Below are 19,691 nucleotides of genomic sequence, written 5' to 3'. Positions count from 1 at the left end.
CAAGCTGTAGCATACCGCAATTGCAACCCGATTCGCACAGCACACACGCTCGCACACTCGCACGCTGGGATGGAGCATCGACTCGAGAGATCGAAACTTTGAGAACGGGTTGCGAAAGCCTAATCGCGAAGGTCGAGGCTGGACACGAGTCCGGCTTGGAAGGGAAGGTCCTTGATCGTCGTCCTGCTCCTCTGGCTGAGGCGGAGGTATCGGTAGAGCAGAGACGCCGCGTCCTTGAGCACCACAAACGCGCCCGCGCCCACCGCGTTGCGGAACCAAACCGGATCGAGATCGTCGTAGCGCTGTGCGTACCCAAGCAGTCCCAAGCGGTCTCGGAACGCGCGCTCGTCGCTGCTGCCTTTGGCGCGATAGTCGGAATCCACACCCGGGAGGTTCCCACGAAACAGCGCCGCCATGGGTGAGGGTGATGCGGCATCAGCCGAGGTCTTTGTCGGCGTGGGCGTGGAAGTGGTAGTGTAGTACGAGCGCAGTAGAGAGGATGACGAGCCATCGTACACGCCTTTGATGCCGAGAAAGCGGGCGAGCGTCGGAGAGCCGCGCGCGAGTCGGGCAAGCAGTCGACCCATGAGATTGGCGATGAATGGCATGGCGAGTGCGCCGAAGAAGACGCGCGTGAGCGAGCGGTGCGTCACATACACCGTCTCGGTCACGTCGTCGGCAGCCGTACCGGCGCGGCCTTGGTGTGCGATGCGCAGCTCCATGGTCGGCTCTTCTGTCCCCTCGAGCGGTGCGGGTGTTCCCAGATCCGGATCCGAGTCCAACAGATAGCTGTCCGGTTCGCCTACGATCACCACGCGTCTGCGACGTCTGCCTGTCGAGCCTGGATTGGCACTGGTGCCGTTTCGGCGGTAGAACGGCTGCAGCACTGCTCGATACACTCTTCGTTTGAAGGCGAGGTAGAAGACGCGCACCCACGGCACGAGCAGCACTGTAAGCGCCGGTCCGGGCGGATACGAGCGGTTGCCAAACACGCTCGACTCGAGGTAGCGCTCAAACAGCCTTCCGTGCGCTGCGGTTGCCGTGATCATGGGCAGACCCGTGAGCGGAAACGCCGCCAGCGTAGGTACCCACGTCATGGCCGAGTCAAAGATGTTGAGCCTCGATGCAAACAGCGCAAACGGGATGAGGGGGATGTCGATCCAGTAGTGCCACGGCCACGGCGATGCGAGCGCCCTGCGTGCGGCGTGTTTGCCGAGAAACATGCGCATGGCCACGCACCCGTACGTCGTACACGCCACCAACACCGATCCTCCCACCAGAGCCACGGCGCCGATGGGCTGCGCGAGTGTGACGAGCCGGTCGACCGAGTCAAACAGCCGCAGCAGCGCCGACTTGTTGTTCAGCACGACGTACGGCGCTTTGCACTGCGGACACGTGACGCTCTTCTGCAGCGGATGGTCGCGGTTGCTCTGGTCGATCCAGCGCAGCAGACAGCCCTCGTGCGCAACGAGCGTGCAGTTGCACGGGTGGACGAAGCGCCGTCTCCGCGCCGCCGTCGTGCCAGACGATGAGGCGGACACAGAGGCGGTATCTTCTTCTTCCTCGGAGCAGATCCAGCAAGTCTTGTTGCGCAGGTCTCGCACCGTGACTGTGCGCTCGTTGGGCGCAGGCTCGCCTCGGTCTCCCGCGAACCTCGGCGGAAGCTCGTTGGGGAAGCGATAGACGCGAGCCGAGCCGTCGACGTTGCTATATGCATCGCTTACGGAGTGGCGTGGCTCGGAAGCTGTTGGTGATGGCAGGAGGTCCCTTTCGAGTCGGGCGACATCCTGCGACGGAGTCGAGGGACCAGCTGCTGGCTGCGATGTGGAGGTGGGGCTCGAGGATGCCGGTGCGGCGTCGTTGGAGTGATGCGGCTGCGACATATCGCGAAAGGACTGGATCAGGCGAGGAGAGCGCGGTTACCAGCTGTCAAGTGCGGTTGGTCGTGGTTCAAGGAAAGGCCTGCTAGGATGACTTCAAAGGGTAGGTACAGACAATGAGAAAAGCGAGCAGCTGGCCCGGCAATCGGCAATCCGAGCGCACCGCTGTCAAATCGCCGATCGCCTCCACTTTGTGCATTTCGGGGTGGCGCGTCCAAAAGTCACACCAATCCAACTGCGCACCGCGGCTGCCTTTCTTCCACGACTCAGCACCGTGCCACCAACACCAACACCTGCGCCTACCACCGACCACACTTGCGCCCACTATGTCGGTGCTGGAAGCGCCGTCGCAGGAGCAATGGGATCTCGAAGCGCATCGCATTCGAATCCCGTCAAATGCTGGTCCGAACCAGTTCGCCTCGACCTCGACCTCATCCTCGTCTGCCAGCTCGGATGCCAAGCAGGGTGGATTCTTCTACATCCCCAACTTTATCACCGAGGACGAAGAGCGCTTCCTGAGCGAATCAATACTTTCGGCGCCCAAGCCCAAGTGGAAGATGCTGCAGAACCGACGGCTGCAGGAGTGGGGCGGCCAGATTCATGCGAAGAACAACACGCTCATGCCGCAAGCCATGCCCGACTTTTTGCGCACCTATCCGGACCTCGTGACGCGCCTGCGCAACACGCATGCGTTTGATGCGGCGCAGCACGGCGAGCCTAACCACTGCCTCGTCAACGAGTACCTTGCTGGCCAGGGCATCATGCCTCACGAGGACGGGCCGGCATACTTTCCCGCCGTCGCCACGATCAGCCTTGGCTCACATACGCTGCTCGACCTATACCGCTACGTCGACGAGGATCTCCAAAAGGACTTTGACGAACGCATGAAGGAGCACGACCAGAAGACCACACAGCAGTCATCTGTAGGGACAAACGAGGATGCCGAGGAGAATGGATCGACCAAGTCGCCGATCGTGCCCAAGGAGAGAGTGGAAGGCAACGTGAGGATCGTGCGTGGCGCGCGGGCCAGGGAACCATCGCCGGTGTTTTCGATCCTGCAAGAACCGAGATCGCTGCTGATCACGACGGGGGACGTGTACAAGAGCTACCTGCACGGCATTGCCGAGCGCAAGGTGGACACGCCGGCGCATCTGGCGCACGTCGTTAACGCAGAGCTCCTCTCGGATCCGCGCTTGCGTGCTGCGGTCGAAGAAGCCAAGAAGAATGTCGGCAGCGACAGCCAGGATGCAGAGGGCCTCGAGAGGGACACGCGGCTCAGCCTCACATTCCGCGACGTGGAGAAGGTGAGCAAAGGCGTGGCGGCCATGATGGCATTCCTCCAGGGCGGAAAGCGTTAGCTCAATTTCAAAAGATACCTCCGATAGAGAAAAAGCCATCTGCCGTCTGTCTCTGCATTGCAGTTTGATGTTTCATTTCACGAGCGTGATGGCGGTGGAGTGCCGATAGCGAAGTGTGCGGCAGCGTCTAGGATGTGCAGCACGACTTGCGCTTCGTCGTTGTCTCTAGGCGCGTACACGAGGCAGTACGTCGGAGGCAGACCCATCGCCTTTGTTGCTGTTCCTTGTTGCGGCACCGAGCTGTTTGACCACCATCGGGCCGGGAGTTTGGGTCGCCAACGCGCGAGCCAGGCAGGCCAGCCTATCCAAAAGCCTGAATACGAAGGAAAGCCGGCCAGCGGGTGAAGTTCACCCCAACCCAACTCCACGACGAGCGCAGCATCGTGCGGGTGGAGCGTAACATGCAGACTGCTATCGCGTCCGTCTGGATTGGGGGAGCGCGTGCAGTGGATATGAGCAAACTCGCCCTGCAGAGACGAGAGGAATCGGCGCGAGAGCGTGCTAGGGAATCGAGCTGATCGCGTCGAGCGCGACACGGCCTCGGACTGCGTGACGAGCGTATGCGACACGGCGAACAGCGCGCTCGAGTCGGGTTCGATCTGCGAGCGCCCGAGCCGAACGTGCGAGGGTTGCTCCTGCGCCTGCTGGTCGAGCGCCGCCAGGACACGTTCCAGCGCATCATTCGCCGCACTTGATGCAGCTTCAGCGTCTCCCTCGATGCTGCTGCTGCTGCGAAACTGATCGATCTGCCGGTGCGGAACGGTCCCTGCTGTGGTGGGACGAGCGCCGTTGCGTCGGGGTAGCGATGCACCAGTAGTGAGAGATCGATCCTCGAGAGAGGCTTGCTGCATGAGAGGAAGGTAGGATCGAACGAGATTGCCGCTCGTCCATGACCGTGCGAGCGAGAGCGGCGAGAGCGCAAAAAAGTGCACTGCCCAGCCAAAGATGTTCTTGGGAAGCGGCCCGCCTGGAAGCGAGACGAAGAGCCGGTAGTCGAGCCACGCTGTCGAGACCACGTTGGAGATCAAGTAGGATGCGATGAGCGAAAAGGTGACGGGTGCCCTGCGGTAGAGTGCTACTGCCGACTGGGTCGCCGCAATGACGTGCGAGCGATCCATGCTGTGCGTTTTGGATGTGGACGTCAACAGACAAGGCAAGAAGCTCGACTGCGCCTCCACTTTGATTTACACGACGCCAACCAACACCTTTTCGACCCGATTTCGCGTTTCGCAGCCGCCTAAAAATCTCCGATTCCGACGCGTCCTTTCCGCGCAACACCGGCGCGCCTCAGACGCTCTTTCAGGGTCCGCCGCGAGAGCTCCACTCGCTGCTCCCTCTCCTTCACCTCTACCCACCACCACCTCGGCGCACATCCAATCAGCATGGAGGTCACACGCGTGGCGTCCACATCGCGCGGCGCGAGTACCTCAAGTGGCCCACACGAACCGCCCTCGAAGCGTCGCAAGCCCGACATGCTCGCACCCTCATCACCCTCCAAGTCGCGCGACCTCCTCCACCAAAAGTTCCACGGCCGCACCGCCAGCTCCATCGCCACCAGCATCGAAGAGCAGGAGCGCATCCAGGCGCAGCTGCTCGCATTCGCAGAGACACGCGCGCGCGCATCCTCGTCGCATCAAATCGCCCACCACTTGGACGATGACTTTCGATATCCTCCGGGCTACGAGCATGGTGGCAGCGCGGATGCGCGTGGACTGCTCGAGCAAATCAAGAACCGCACAGCCCAGCCCAAGGCCAGCAACTTTCTGCAGAAGGCGAAGCAGGTGCAGCAGGCGCTGCTCGACAAGCAGCGGCGCTCGGCGGATCTGCAAAAGGCACGGGACGACGCGTCGCTCAGAGAGAGCCTTCGCAGCTCCGGCTTCGGCGATGAGAATGCCAGTCGGGTCGAGCAGAGCCGTGTACCGTCGAGCGCAGCTGCCTTTGCGCGCGGCACCCAGCGCGCGCCAGAAGCTTCTGATGCCGAATCCGACCAAGACGACGCAGACGACTATGAGCACCCTCTGTCCGACACGCACGTCAGGCGCGATGATGACCTTGCGCTCATCGAGAGCCTGCGTCCAGGTCCACGCGCCATCCCGCCGAACCCAGACGACCCCAAGTGGGAGGCGATGGAGCCGTTCTCGGGCCACCGTCTACGCGAGCGTAAGCTCTCCCATTCGCAGCTCAAGGAGCACCTGCGCGCGCGGTACCACATCCCGCCCTCGCTGCTGTACTCGATCGCACGGCCCATCTCGGCGCACACCGGACACGGCAGGCAGGCCGACTGGAAATCTGCGCGCAACGGCGACTTTGAGGTGCCTGTCGACGGAGATTGGATCGTGATCGCGACGATCGTCGAGAAGAGCGACCTGCTGCTGACCAAGGGGTTTGATCCGAATGCCAACGCGCCTCGCACGTCCCATGGCAGACGCGATGAGGTCGACGACGACCCTGTGCTGTTCAAGGACGCTGCGACCGGTGCGAATGGCCGGCTGAGGCTCGATCTGGAGCCGGGCAATCCGAATGCGTTTGCCGACCCAACAGCCGCGGCCAAGCCCTGGCAGCACAAGGGCACCGTGACCGAGGTGGACGAGGAGCTCGATCGCCGCCGCGAGCAGCAGCGCCTCGCCAACCGTCCGCGCAAGTTTGTCGTGCTCAAGCTCGTGGATCTCGGCGTGGACCGTGCGCAGGCGGACGGCAGCGGCAGCGCGGGGCGGGGCGACAACTATCTGTCGCTCGTGGCGTACGAGGCGGACCAGGTGGACACGTCGAACGCAAACGGAGCGCGCAGCGAGGTCGCCGAGGTGCTGGCGCAGACAAAGTGGGTCAATGGCTCGCGCGGTGCGTTTGAGCTGCTCTACCAGCAAGCCGAGGGCACGGTGGTGGCCATCATGAATCCCAAGGTGCTCCGGCCGTTTGCGGTGGGCGCCAAGGGGGCGGCGGCGACCAAGATGCTGCGCATCTCTCCACGCTCCGCCGAAGACTGTCTGGTGATCGGGCAAGCTGCCGACTACCGCCGCTGCTCAGCGATGCGCGCCAATGGTCAGCGCTGCGCGAGCTTTGTCGATACCAAGGCGCGCAAGCAGACGCGCGCCACGGTATGCGACTACCACCTCAGCCGCCACATGGACGAGATCTCGCGCGGGCGACCCGAATTCGCCGCCAACGCCACCACGCGCTTCGGTGGGGCGAGCAGCGGTGCGGCCGATGGGAACACCGTTGGGGCGACCAGCACGTATGCCGCGCCGCGCAACAGTGATTTCTTACAGGAGCTGTATGCTCGCAAGCTCAACTCGTCGTTCGGCAACATTGGCGATGGAATGTCGGGTAACGGTGGGCAAGTTTTCGTGTCCGAGTCTGCGGGTGAGGCCTCGGTGCGCGCATCGGACCCAGGCAGTTGCAAGTACGCCGTGGCGGAGCGGTACGGTCGAGGCGTCACCGAGAAGCAGTCGCGCATCAAAAAGCAGATCGAGGAACAGCAGCTGATGCGCAACATCGAGGCGCGTTTTGCGCCCCGTCCTGCACCGAAAGCGCCCAAGGAAGCCGAACCCAAGCTGCGCGATGAAGCGGTCCTACCAGTGCTGCCAAACGGTAGTGCGGACATGATCAATGCGGCCTATTCGACGCTCGATGAGCGCAAGCGTACAGCGGCGCTGCAGCGGCAAGCGGCGGATGCAAAGCGTCGCAAGTACACCGGCACCACTACCGCGGTGGAGACCGAGGTGCACGAATCGAGACTGCGCTTTGCCCAGCCAACGCAAAGTGCGGGTGCATTTCCCATTGGGCCTAGTCGAGACCGCTCGCAGGGTGGGAGTTCGCGAACTGCGCTGCTGTCGCTGCTCAACAACCGCACACCCGCCGCGGCCGAACCGAGCCTAAAGCTCAATCGTGCCCATCGACCTAAGCTGCGCCGTCCTGTGGAGGAGGGCAATGCAAAGTCCGACCTCACCGTCGTAGGTGGAGAACTGGTGCATCTCCAGGATCTGGATGATTGGGCAGACGATCTCGACGACCTGCCAGCACAGTCCCAGCCTGCACCAGATGCGGACGACGATTCGGATCTTGAGATCGTATGACGGGCATGCAATACATTCAGCATTTGCGTCCTGTCTATGCCTGTGCACAGGGTAGAGTTTTGAATGTGGTGACGTTGAGGGCGGAACAGTCGAGTGACAGCAGGAACTTCCTTGCGTTGACGGAGCGGACCTTCACCTGTGGCTAGTCTTTGCAGGATGCTCGGACTGAGATCGTCTCCCGATGTGGCTCCGTTTTGAGTTTTGCCTCGAGTCGCCGTGGTGACACGGCGGCCCAAGCAACCGCTCTCGCACATGCGACACACTCCGTCTGCTTCCGCACATCTCCCCGCATCACTTCCACAGACTTGACTTAAACCCTCGTTCAACTATGAATCAATGAATGTCAGCGCGCAAAACCTTCCTTTCGACAGGCAATTGCGTCCCTGTTTAGAACAATGGCTGCGACGGTGTGCGAGACGGTCATGCGTCAGATGCTGGTTGGATTCGTGACAACTTGTAGTGAGTCCGTGCTTGCACGGTTTGCGGACAGGCTTGCTATGCCTGTGCGCTTGTCTGTCTACATACGGACAGTGTCATTTGCAAATCTCACGCCAGACCCGCTTGGTCTTGAACAAACCCCCCAAATGCCCTTCTCGGCGCTCGCACAGTGCGGGTCGCAGCTCATGTATGCACGTTTCCTCGCTGCCTGAAGTTCGACACGCCGCGTCAAGTCCTCCGCTCTGCCTGAAGTTCTCACCGCTACCTGACGGACACATTTGCCTTTGCAACCCACAGCTCGGTAGGAAGCTGCGATGGCGCGGCGTGCGCTGTTGGCCTGAATCACATTCCGATCAACACGAACAGATTTCCCGTATGTGCTTCTGCGATCCACTGACAGCGATTCATTCGTCATCACTCCGCTACACACCGGCCGTGCAACTCAAATGCAAATGCCCGCCCATTTCACATGTTCGATGTGCTCACACCGATTGCGTCCGCGTCCGCGGGTCAGCAAACACGAGTGATGAGCCTCAACACACTCACTGCCTGACCAACGAGACCCCACAGCCTCTGACACAAGCTCCGTGTGAAACGAAGCTTCTCCCTCTCCCCTTGCGTGCCCACAGCGACGAAAGCTTCTGCGTCCGCTCGCATAGCAACGCACGAGTGACACTTTTCTGACACAGAGGCTGTCACGGAGACTCACCCTCGACACACAAAGTCACGCAGAACACCGCACAGGGCCAACCAAGCCCTGTGTGATGCCGAGCTCCCTCTCTCCCTTACACTGCTGCGACGTGGTCAAATACATCCTCGTTCATCGAAACCTAGTTGAGCCCAAACTTTGTCAAGCTCGGGCTGATGTGCACGGCTCCCCAGTCCGGGCCATTGTTGGGCGTCTCGCTGTCCGCCGGATTGGCGTTGGCGAGCACGAGCGCGGCGGCATCTTTGCGCGTCTTGATGTACTGCAGCTGTGCCCTAAAGTGGCGGAGGCACGAGTCGGGCGTGGTGGGCATCTCCAAGAACCCACCGCCCACAATGGCAGGATGCGAAGCGGGAGCCCCGGCATCCGGCTCGGCCATGAGCGAATCCAAACCATTCGAAATCAACTCGACGAGCGAGTTGATGTACTTGGGCGCCACCGCTTCCACCTGCTGCTCGAAATAGTAGAGGTACTGATCGAGGGCCGAGCAGAAGATCTCGACGGTGCTACGTTCGTCGATGCAGCTGTTGGCGATGCGCAGCGACTTTTGCAGACATTCGAGCACGCGCTTGCCGTCCTTGAGCAGGATCGGTTTGGACTCCTTGCCAGCCGCTCCGTTGCCCGGCGCCCCCACGGCCGCACTCGGGTTGGCAGCCGCATTGCCCGTCGCCGACGACGAACTGGTAGCCAGCCGCGACGGATGTCCCGGCACCTCGGTCTGCCACCACAGATGACTCGCCATCATGACCGCCGCCGCCTGGTGCGGCTTCTTGAGCAGCTTGGCACCGTGCAGCGCCGCCTTGGTGATGAGCGTGTCGTAGTTGTCCGTGCCAAACACGCGCGCCGTCTGCAGCGTGCTGATGATGAGCCCGATCGCATGCAGCTGCGCGCGCGACTCGGAGATCGACTCTTCGTAAATCGTAAACGACTGCACGTAGAACTCGTACGCCAGCTCCTCGAACCCACTCTCGTCCGCCGACTGCGCCGCGAGCAAAAACAGCCGCAGACAAATGTCCGACGACTCGACCTTGTTGTACAGCACCGAGATGACCTGGTGCACAAACTTGTACAGCGTGAGCATCTTGGTCTCCCACGCCTCCTCCTTGGACTCGCGCAGCTTGTACCGCCGCGCCAGCTTGATCGCCGAGGTGATGAGCGGCGGCAGCGTAAACTTGATGCGCTCGCCGCCGTCGACAAAGTGCTTGCGCGCCGTCTGGAGCAGGCTGAACTGCGTCTCGAGCTCGTCGGCGCGGAAGAGGTGGATCATGCGTGCGATCCAGCCCTGCTCCTCGGCCATCTCCTCCATGTCGTACTGCATCATGTGGTGGCGCCCCATGCCGCGCGACCCACCTCCGTACGCGCCCTGTGCTATCCTCGGGTCGCCGCCGTAGTGTGCGTAGGCGGCGTGCCCGCCGGCACCGCCCGCAGCTGCATGCATGCCGGCGTGCGGGATGATGGCGTCCTTGTGGTCGCGGATGATGGGGCTGCACAGGTCGAGCACGCCGCTGACGTCTTCGGGCGTCGACATGACCGTCTCGTTGCGCAGGACGGACATGACGACGGCCTGTGCGATCGACTTGCGCGTCGTGTACGGCTGCACGGACAGCAGCGAGAGGTACGACGGCAGCGCGAGCAGCGTGAGCACGGTGAGGTACGAGTTGATGGGCGAGAGCAGCAGCGAGTTGAGGTGCGTCGTCGTCGCCGGGCTGTGCAGGTCCGGGCTCTGCTCGAACTCGACCACCTTTTCGCGCGCAAACGCCAGCACCTGGTCGACGTACTCGAGCTTGTCCGGGTAGCAGCTCAGCGAGAGGTTGGCGAGCGAGACGAGCAGCGCGGTGATGTCCTGGATCGAGAGGTCCGGGCGCGCGCGGATGAGCTGCACGATCTGCTCCCAGAATACCTCGAACAGACGCACATCCTCGGGGATTCCGCGGAACTTGCCAACGGGCTTCTCGGAGAGCGCGGCTGTGCGCTGAGCTTGCGCCGGTGCTGGTGCAGCGGTCTGCTTCTCGGCGTCGTTGCCGTTGGTCGCTGCTGCGTTGCCGTTGGTGCCATTGGCAGCGCCAAATCCGGCGGAGGGAAACTCTTGGGCGCGAGCATTCTGCTCCTCGCCGCTTTCGCCTGCTTGCGTGGACGTCGCTCCGGTGTCTGCGGTGTGTGCTGTGCTGCTGGCTGCAGTGCCGTCATCGGTTTGGGATGCCCAGGTAGCGGAAGCGGAAGCTGCGACGGATGCGCTGCTGGGGGCGTTGCCTCCCGAGCCCCAAGCGTCCTCGTCGAGGCCTTCGGGGATGCTGCGGAAGACAGGCTCTTCCGAGCTGTGGGTTGCAACGTTGGGTGCGGCGGCCGAGTCGCGGTCCGCGGAAGCCATGCCGAAGCCACTCGGCTCGACGGGTGGTGGGGGCATCCTGCTGAGGTCGGCGGCGGTGGGAGACGCGGGTTCGGCAATGTCGGCCTTTTTGGCTTTGGGGTCGCCCTGAGCGGTGACCTCGTCCCAGACGGAGCTGGGGCCTGCACTCTGACCGGTCATCCTCATCTGGCGGGTCTTTTCTGCCAGACGGCGGCTCGCCTCCTCTTCTTGACGCTTGATCTCTTCGGGGCTGTCGTTCTCCGCCTCTCGTGCGGCGTAGGCGGCGAGGCGGTCGATGAGGGCGATGACGATCTGCTTGATGTTGACCTTGGGATGGAGTGCGGCGCATGCGGAGAGGAAGGGGCCGAGGGTGCGGAGGTGGAAGTCGTCGGGGAAGACCTGGATGACGACTTCCATGAGGTACTCTTGTGCGATGACGTCCTTGCAGTTGACGACCTGTTCGAGGATGGAGGGGAGGATGGTGCGGCGGTACATTTCGAGGTCGACGCCCTCGAGCTGGCTGAGGCGGACGAGGTTGGTGCCGACGAGGATGCGGAGCTCCTTGCGCTCCATCTCGCGCTTCTCGCGGTCGCGCGAGTGGCCCTGGTGCTGGAGACGCACCCAGAGCTTGTTCATCTCGATGAAATTGGTGAGCACAAAGCCGATGCTGTCCTGGAGGTTGCCGCCGGGGCCCATGTCTTGGCCGACGGGCAGATAGTCGCGGGTGGCACCGCTGAGGTAGTGGCGGAGGAAGAGGCCGCGGGTTGGATGCTGGACGCCCCGGCTCATCTCCATGACGTCCTTCATGATCTCCTTGATGGGAGCGTCGGGTATGGACATGTATACGCTGCCGACGGTGATCATGAGGTAGAGGCGCGGGACGATGTTGCCGCAGTACTGGACGAGCTCGTAGAGGTCGGCGAGGTGGTGCTTGCCCGAGGTGTGAGCGTCGTAGAGGTAGATGGAGAGATGGCGCAGGGCGTCGAACACGGCCATGTCTGCGCGAAGAGAACAAGGGAGAGCATGGGGTTAGTCAGTTGGCCTCCTGCACAAGGGTCGCGGTGGATGAAGGAAGGGTTGGCGACTTACACAGCTCGTAGTAGTTTTTGGGCGAGAGCGTCGAGGTGCGGAGCTCGGAGAGCATGGTGGCGGCGCTCTTGAGCGCATCCATGACCTGGTCAGCATCGAGGCATCGCTTCATCTGCACGAGCTGCACCTTGACCACGTTAAGGGCCTCGGAGAGGACCTTGGCGGAGTCGTCCATGGTTGCGAGCCGGCGTTATCGCGAGGAAGCTCGTCCGGGGTCGTGTTTGCGAAAGTGAAGGAGCTGGTGGGAAGGAGCGTACCGGTCGAGTCGCGAACGCCGGTTGGGGATGGGCGAGGCGAGTGTGCAATTGTTGTGCTGCTGTGCTGTGCTGTGCTGTGCTGTGCTGTGCTGTGCTGGGTTGCATTGCTTTGGATCTGTGCGCACGCACGCTCGGACGCGCTCTGCCTCGCTCTGCCTCGCTCACGAACTCGTCTCGGGTCTGCCGCCCCTTTGCTGCTTCGATTGTCGCTCTTTGCTGCCCCTCTCGCGGCGAGGTTGAGGTGGAGCATTTTTTTTGGAATTTACGCTGTTATATCTACGTGTCGTTGTCGATATCTCCATATCACAGCTCTTTCTTCTGCTACAGTTTGTGTACGCAATGTTCGCTCTGGCCAACAAGCAACTGTCTTCGTGGCCTAGTTGGTTAGGGCGTAGGTCTCATACGTACACCAACGATCCTGCTTGCAGGAACAAACCTACGGAACGTAAAAGTTTCAGAAATCCTAAGATCGCGAGTTCGACTCTCGCCGAGGACATTTTTTTTTTTGCTATTGTTCGCCGTCGCCGTTCTCGTCGTCCTCCTCCTCCTCCGACTGGCGGCGGGCGCGGAAGCGGCTCGGCTGCAGCTGCGGCTTCAATCGACGTCGACGCGATCCGCACCACGCTCCTCGCACAGCGAGGCAACAGCTTCCGCTTCCGCACTTTGCTCTCGTGTACAGCGAACTCCGCTTCCGCACTTTGCCCTCTTGTACAGCGGAGGCCAAGTAGCAAGTGCGGAAGGGCATCGTGTATATATTCCGCCACTCACACTTCTTGGTCGTTTCCCCCTCCTTCTTCCTCATCTCTCGCTCAGTCCCTCATTCCATCCATTCCTCATTCCAACATCGAACCGACAACCATACTGCATTGTTCCATCAACACCTTTGACTATTCCGACATATCCTCCGCCTCCTGCTCCTCCTACACCATCGGTGATCGTTTCGTCGCTGGTAAGTTCAAAGCAGCTCTGACCCTTGGGTCCTTGTGCGTATGCTTGTCGTCGTCGTGATGAGGGAGACACACTGACATCTCCACGCAGCACTGAGCTTCGCACCTCTGGTCACCTGACCGCCTGACGCCGCCGCCGTCATCATGGCGACGCAAGCACCTGCTGACTTGTCTGTCTGGGCTCGTGGGCTCGAAGTATTACTGCTCACAATGAACCAGGTGCCGCTCGAGCTGCAGGAGAGGCTGCTCGACAGCAGTGCTGCACGCAGGGCGGTACTCGACGCTGCCTTTGGCTTCCCACCTCTCTTCAGCAACGAAGAGGCCTCCACCTTCCTTGCCGCTTGGATCAACCAGAACGCATCTCGTCTCCTCCAGCCTGACACGACTAGCTTTCAGCCTTCCACGTCCGCATCCAAACACCAGCAGACGACCTTTGGACGCAGCCGGCGACTAACCGAGGAGGCTACGCATCTGTGCATACGTCGCCCACCATCTTGGCTCATCCGAGCCCGACCCCTTCGCCAAAGCTTGAGCCACTCGAGTTCTTCACCCACGATCCACCGACTCTCGCCCTGCCACCTGTGGCGCTCCAGCACTCCGACCTGTCTCGCGGCCCTCATGCAGCCGCTGCAGCCGCCAATGAGGAGAGCGCGGCCACCACGGACACTTGCACTCTAGACGTCGACACTTCTGCTTCCTCGGCAACGCATGCTGCCCGTCCTCCGAGCAAGAAGAAGCGTCGCGTAGGCCAGTCAGCCGCTGCTGGCGATGCATCTTACGCGGCCTCCCCCCGCACCCGCACCCGCACCCGTTATGGCGATGGCCGTGAGCCCATCATCCTTCGTGGGCCCGAGCTTTCCAGCAACGACTTCACCTGCCCGAGTGTCCTGCGCAGCACGATTGGCACACTGAAGGAGCCGATTCCGTTGAATCTTGTGGTGAAAATTCGCAGGAACAACGGCACGCACTCGCGCAAGACGGCATTCCGCAAGATGATTGTGGACGTCGGCGATGGCGAGAACATGGTCCTGAGGGTTGACAAAGGTACCAACCTCTACGGATGGTATGGCGAAGAATCCGAGCTTACAGACGGTACGGTGGTGGTTCTGTGGAACTTGGAGACCAAGAAGGCAGCAGGATCGAGCCAACTCGTTTTTTTTAGCGCATCGTCAGTCGCAAAGGTGGTCTCTGCCACATGGATGGACGTCCTCGAGTGGCATCAAGCAATGCAGAAAAGGCTGCCACAAGCAGAGACCAAAGTGTTCGACGACATCCCGGAAGACTAGACCTCAAGGTAACGATCGCAACAGAGCGACGCGATCATGGTGCAAGAACAAGCTTGTACGATTCGTGTAACGTCGCATAACGAGAGACCATGCCTTTTCCAAATAATACTTAACGACCACAGACATGGAGGATAGTGTAAGGGGATTGCATTGAGTGACTGGTGTGGTGACAGTTGCACAGTGTTACGGGTGACAAGTGTAGTGCGGGAACGAAAGCTCAGCGCTCGGGCTTGTTGCGGAAGCGGAGCAAGGGGGCGAGGCTGGAGAGCGGGCAGGCGGACTGGAGGAAGGGATGGTGGAGCAGCTCGTCGGCGGAAGCACGGCTCTTGACGTCGGCACACAGACACACGGCCAAGAAGCTCTTGAGGTTCTTGGACAAGGTCTCTGGCTTCTTGAGCGTGGGCGTGCCGTTGGTGGCAATCAGATACAGCGCCTTGAGGGGCTCCTCGTCCAGATACGGGGGCTCGTTCTCGATCATCTCGATGGCCATGATGCCGAGACTCCAAATGTCGACCTTGGCACCGTACTCCTTCTGCTTGACCACCTCGGGCGCCATCCAGTAGGGCGTGCCCACCATGGTGGCGCGCTTCGACTTTTGGTCGGTGAGCTTGGCGCAGAAGCCAAAGTCGGTGATCTTGACCTGTCCACTGGCATTGAGCAGCACATTGTCCGACTTGATGTCGCGGTGGATGATGCTCTGGCTGTGCAGATGCTCGAGCCCCTTGCACGTCTCCATGCAGATGGCCGCAATCTGGTCCTCCTCGAGCGTGTTGTTGTCGATGACGTCCGTCAGCGCACCCCCCTCCATGTACTCCATAATGACCCACAGCTCGTTGTTGCGCACGAGGAACGAGTTGAGAAAGTTGACAATGTTGGGATGCTGCGACTCCTTCATGACCAGAATCTCGTTGACGATGAGCTCCTTGCGCGGCTGCTGCGAGAGGTCCATGGTCTTGATCGCCACGCGCTGGCCCGTCGCCAGCGTCTTGGCCACAAAGACGGATCCGGACGCGCCCTGGCCGACCTTTTTGATCTTGCTGTAGAGCATGTTGGGGTCGTCCGGGCTCACCACCGAGCGCAGCTTCTCCATGATCTGCGCCTCGGACATGGTGCTGATGCGGCGCTCGGCCTCCTTCTGCTGCGCCGTCTTCGCGCCGCCCTCCTTCTTGGCCATCTGCAACGGCTTGACCTGCGCAGGTGCGCCAGCCTGCGCCGCCGGCGCCTTGGCCGCAGCGGGTGCAGCAGCAGCTGACGGCTTGGCCGACGAGGGCGACACGCCGGCCGAGTCGCTGCCGAGCTTGAGCTCCTTGGTCTTGACGTTGAGACCCTGGACGCCGGCGTCGTTGGCCCTCGAGGCAGCCGAGGCCGACGGCGGCGGCGGGGCGGGACGCGTGGAGGCGAGCGTCGAGGCGGGCGTGGAGGCCTTGGGCGCACCTGGGGCGGCGGGGGCCTTGCGCGAAGGTACGAGGTCCGGATGCGCCGAGCCGGCGGCCGAGCTGGAGGCGCCCGGAGCGGTGCGACCGTACTTGGAGTCGTTGGATGCGGATCCGCCGCCGAGGCGAGACGAGGAGGCCTGCGAAGAAGCCGGGCTGGAAGCGCCGTGAGCACGGCCACCGTCATCGGACGGACGGCGGGCCATGGAGGCAGGCTGCGCGGGCCGCAACGCGGACGACGACGAGTTGGCGGCGGGTGAGCTGCGGAAGGCGTCCGAGGGCGGCTTGGGTGCGGTGCCGGGGTAGTGGGGCGCGTCCTTGGAGAGGTTGGAAGCCGAGTCGGCACCTGCACTGCCGGCGAAGCCGGTGCCTGCGTTGAAGCGGGGTGCGGACGAGGCGCCTGGGGCGTCGTTGGGCTTGCGGCCGGCCTGGAGGTTCATGGTCGGGGCGCCGAGGCCAAAGTCGTCGCGCTCGCGCTTCTGGATGTCGGTGTAGAACTCGAGCACGTCGAGGACGGCCTGGGGGTTCTTTTCGTAGTCTTCGCGCGTGATGGCCGAGGTGGTGAGCAGCTTGGACCACTGTTCGGGGAGGCCTGTGAAGGCGCCGCTGATGGGGTCGAAGCCGACGTGGACCTGGTGGACAAAGTTGGTGGGGGAGGAGACGCCCATGAGGGGCGAGCGGGAGTAGATGTCGTCCATCCAGCCGTAGAGCTCCTCGTCGCTCTTGAGCTGGAGGTAGAAGGTCTTGTCCTTGGTCTCTACTTCGATGCAGTAGGGCTTGAGGTCGGTGCGGGATACGTTGGAGATGTCCTTGAGGAAGACGAGGGCGACGGCCTGGTAGGTGGTTTCGTTCTTGTGGAAGGTGAGCGTCTGTTCGCGGAGGGCGAGCCAGCGCTTGGACCAGATCCAGGAGCGGATGCCGTCTTCCTTGACGCTAACCCAGCCCTTGCGGACGACGGCAGCGCCGCTGGTGGTGGCGCCTGGACCGGCTTGTTGCCAGCCGGCGTTGGAGCCGAGATGGGAGGCGGGGCCGCCTGCGCCCGAGGCGGTGGCGCCAGGGCCTGCGGGGCGGAGGGGCCCGGTGTAGGAGCCGCCTCCTGCGCCTCTGCCCATGGAGCTGGAGGCCGAGTTGTACTGGGAGAGTGGGGGTAGGAAGGGGTCGTTATGCTTGTTGGCTGGGACGGGCGGTGCGGGCCGCGATGGGGTTAGCGAGCCAAACGCGCCGGACTGGGAGTCGGGGGCGCCATTGGAGGCGCTTCGAAAGCCCGACATGGTGGCGAGTGTGCGGAAGCGTCAAGCAGAGAAGCTGCGATGGTGGACGTGCATAAAGTAAAGAGGTGGAGCGAGCGTCAGCGGAGTTGATTCGAAATCGCAGGATGGAGAGTGTGGACAAAGGGACGCGCGCAAGCGGAACCCCTTTGTCGCGCGCGTGCGCCATATCGCAGCGAGAGTTTGGAGTTGGAGTGGAGACTTACCTTGAGCGAACCTCGGGCGAGTACGATAGTATATGCCAGCTGGAGCTTTGGTGGGACGCGATGAAGGCGTGGCGTGTGGCAGCGGCCAAGTCGAGGAGAGCTTGCGCGCGAATGCAGATGCGCACCGCGCACGAGACGAGAGACGTTCGAGATGCGTGCGGCGCGGTCGTACCGGGCGTGGGTTGTGGCAGCAACCGTAGTCGTGGTCGTGGCGTAGAATGACGGACGTCGAGGGCGACGAAGTTGAGAGGAACGGATAAGGTGTTGGGGAGAAGAAGAAGAGCAGGAGTGTCGGAGTAGTGGCGCGCTCCAACGCACACGCAACGCACGCAACGCACGCAACGCACACTCTGAGCGGGGGAACACGTCGGTCGAGCTTTGGGGGAGGGGCAAAGGCGCAGGTGCAGGGCGTCTGAGCGTATCGGGGCGACGTGCAGCTCTCTTTGACTGCTTTGCTTGCTCGGCAGCGGCTTCGGCGCGTTGACTGCTTCTCCTCCTCAGCCGCGCGGAGGGGCTGCGTGTGCGTTTTGGCTGTGCGCGAATTGCATGTTCGTGGCGTGTGAGTGGGCGTTCGGATTGGCCTTTCTGGGGCGCCGTGTCTCAGAGAGCTCATTTCCACTTCCCACCGCCAGCAAGGCAGTCTCGGCGCAAGCGAGGCATCGCCATCAGTTCTAACAGTCGATAGCAGCACTGTTAGACCCTCGCAAATGCACGGGAATGGGAATCTCGCCGCTCAGGGTCCACTTCCTCTTAAGAAGAGGTGGAGCGAGGCGCACAGTTCACCCTCTTCATCCTCGCCCCACCATCTTCACTACACAGCCGTCATGCTTGCCACAACCACGCCTGTCCACACCACATAGCAAGCGCGACCATGCCCGTCGAGGCTCCCTCGCTACGCCGCGCACGCGACCATCCTCGCTGGTCGTCGCTCGTCGCCAGCACCGCCTCCTCCTCTTCCTCGCTTCCAGCCGAACAACGGCAGCAACGGCGCCAGCACATCGCCCAACGGCTGGGCCTGGCTCCATCCCACACCGAGTCATCTTCGCCGAGCGGCGCAGGGACGTCTGCACTGGGCCCGAACTACAGCGCACGCGAGGCGACGCTGCGCAACGACTATGCGCAGCACTACGTCGACACGCATTCGCTGCCTTCGAATGCGGTGCGCAATCCGTCCGCCTCTTCGCGCTTTGACGAGTATCCCAAACTGAAGCGGCTGGTGGAGCTCAAAGATGCGCTGGTCACGCGCGCTGCCCACCCACCCACTTTTCTGCGTACGGATTTGCGTCCTTCGTTGCTGCCGTTTCGCGATCCGCGCAGCACGGGCAAGTTTCACCTGGGCAGCCTGATCCCCATCAAGTACGACGTGGTGCTAATCGATGCGCCGCTCGAAGCGTATGCGTGGGAAGCCATGCCGACCGCATCCACGTGGACCTGGGGCCAAATCGCCGCTCTGCCAATCCCCAATCTCGCGGCCAAGGAGAGCTTTGTCTTTCTCTGGGTCGGCAGTGGCGCGGGCGATGGGCTGGAACGCGGTCGTGAAGTTCTGGCAAAATGGGGTTACCGCCGCTGCGAGGATATCGTGTGTATCCAAACCAATGCGGAAGGTGAGGAGGTGGGGTTGGGTGACTCGGTGTTGACTCGGTCGGTTCAGCACTGCTTGATGGGAATCAGGGGTACGGTAAGACGGTCGACGGATGTGCGCTTTGTGCACTGCAACATCGACACCGACGTTATCCTGACTCCCGAACGGGATATGCAGTGTAAGCCCGAAGAACTGTATCAGCTCATCGAAAACTTCTGCCTCGGCACCCGGAGGTTGGAACTCTTTGGACGCAATCGCAACCTGCGTCGCGGTTGGCTTACCGTTGGACTTGAACTTGGACCCGATTGCCCACAATGGCCTACGAACGGCGTAGTACCACTCCCAACACCCGGTCTTGGCGTGCTTCAACAAGATGCCCAACAAGATGCATCGCTGTTATCGCATCTTGAGCAGCTCACATATGCTCAGGCCTATGATAAGGCGACGTACGATGGGGCGTTTGGGGTGGATCGACCGGGCTGTGATTTGCGCGATCGCATCAACCTCGTACCCTTTGACGACGCAGTCGAAGCGCTACGGCCAAAATCCCCCCCGCCACGCATCCGCACTCGGGCACAAAGAGGCATGCCCAACGGCCTTAGCAACAATCCAGCCCTTCGAAACCCCCCGCCCTATCCTACTGATCCACCACCCCGAACACCACGAGGTGCTGGACTCTCAGGGCTAGGTGCAGGAGGTCGACGCACTGTCAGCGTCCCCAGCGGAAGCGACACCCTCAGCGGCCCCCAAGCAAGCGTCCTCAAAGCTAAATCCCTCAAACCTTCCTAAACCCCCACCCACCCTCATCTGCTCTAATACAA

The 19,691-nt window shown here is 62.0% G+C and overlaps 8 protein-coding genes and 1 non-coding gene across 9 annotated transcripts; 5 read left to right on the top strand and 4 right to left on the bottom strand.

Annotated features, from left to right (window-relative positions):
- Window positions 1-119: 119 nt before the first annotated feature.
- On the bottom strand, window positions 120-1,883 carry PAN0_004c2228 (RING finger domain-containing protein; the record flags this gene model as incomplete). Its single annotated transcript, XM_014802173.1, has 1 exon — window positions 120-1,883. The coding sequence occupies one exon, from the start codon at window positions 1,881-1,883 to the stop codon at window positions 120-122; it is 1,764 nt and encodes a 587-aa protein (XP_014657659.1).
- A 323-nt stretch (window positions 1,884-2,206) lies between these two features.
- On the top strand, window positions 2,207-3,238 carry PAN0_004d2227 (alkbh6 protein; the record flags this gene model as incomplete). The annotated part of the gene is made up of 1 exon (XM_014802172.1): window positions 2,207-3,238. One exon carries the CDS (start codon window positions 2,207-2,209, stop codon window positions 3,236-3,238), a length of 1,032 nt encoding a protein of 343 aa, XP_014657658.1.
- Window positions 3,239-3,315: 77 nt separating this feature from the next.
- PAN0_004c2226 (uncharacterized protein) lies at window positions 3,316-4,356 on the bottom strand (the record flags this gene model as incomplete). Its single annotated transcript, XM_014802171.1, has 1 exon — window positions 3,316-4,356. The coding sequence occupies one exon, from the start codon at window positions 4,354-4,356 to the stop codon at window positions 3,316-3,318; it is 1,041 nt and encodes a 346-aa protein (XP_014657657.1).
- A 264-nt stretch (window positions 4,357-4,620) lies between these two features.
- PAN0_004d2225 (zf-primase-domain-containing protein) lies at window positions 4,621-7,311 on the top strand (the record flags this gene model as incomplete). Its single annotated transcript, XM_014802170.1, has 1 exon — window positions 4,621-7,311. The coding sequence occupies one exon, from the start codon at window positions 4,621-4,623 to the stop codon at window positions 7,309-7,311; it is 2,691 nt and encodes an 896-aa protein (XP_014657656.1).
- Window positions 7,312-8,579: 1,268 nt separating this feature from the next.
- On the bottom strand, window positions 8,580-12,066 carry PAN0_004c2224 (vacuolar protein sorting-associated protein 35; the record flags this gene model as incomplete). Its single annotated transcript, XM_014802169.1, has 2 exons — window positions 8,580-11,800; window positions 11,892-12,066. The coding sequence occupies 2 exons, from the start codon at window positions 12,064-12,066 to the stop codon at window positions 8,580-8,582; spliced, it is 3,396 nt and encodes a 1,131-aa protein (XP_014657655.1).
- A 447-nt stretch (window positions 12,067-12,513) lies between these two features.
- On the top strand, window positions 12,514-12,644 carry PAN0_t004d0001. Its single transcript has 2 exons — window positions 12,514-12,551; window positions 12,609-12,644. It is a non-coding gene; the product is annotated as a tRNA-Met (tRNA).
- A 595-nt stretch (window positions 12,645-13,239) lies between these two features.
- PAN0_004d2223 (uncharacterized protein) lies at window positions 13,240-14,381 on the top strand (the record flags this gene model as incomplete). Its single annotated transcript, XM_014802168.1, has 2 exons — window positions 13,240-13,576; window positions 13,720-14,381. The coding sequence occupies 2 exons, from the start codon at window positions 13,240-13,242 to the stop codon at window positions 14,379-14,381; spliced, it is 999 nt and encodes a 332-aa protein (XP_014657654.1).
- Window positions 14,382-14,598: 217 nt separating this feature from the next.
- On the bottom strand, window positions 14,599-17,085 carry PAN0_004c2222 (STE/STE20/PAKA protein kinase; the record flags this gene model as incomplete). Its single annotated transcript, XM_014802167.1, has 1 exon — window positions 14,599-17,085. The coding sequence occupies one exon, from the start codon at window positions 17,083-17,085 to the stop codon at window positions 14,599-14,601; it is 2,487 nt and encodes an 828-aa protein (XP_014657653.1).
- A 1,074-nt stretch (window positions 17,086-18,159) lies between these two features.
- PAN0_004d2221 (MT-A70-domain-containing protein) lies at window positions 18,160-19,659 on the top strand (the record flags this gene model as incomplete). Its single annotated transcript, XM_014802166.1, has 1 exon — window positions 18,160-19,659. One exon carries the CDS (start codon window positions 18,160-18,162, stop codon window positions 19,657-19,659), a length of 1,500 nt encoding a protein of 499 aa, XP_014657652.1.
- Between the last annotated feature and the right edge of the window lie 32 nt (window positions 19,660-19,691).

This window comes from Moesziomyces antarcticus (genome assembly GCF_000747765.1).
Source record: "Moesziomyces antarcticus DNA, scaffold: scaffold_v10004, strain JCM 10317, whole genome shotgun sequence".
NCBI lineage: Eukaryota > Fungi > Basidiomycota > Ustilaginomycetes > Ustilaginales > Ustilaginaceae > Moesziomyces > Moesziomyces antarcticus.
Note: the sequence above shows the minus strand (reverse complement) of the source record. Positions and strands in the feature narration are given on the sequence as shown.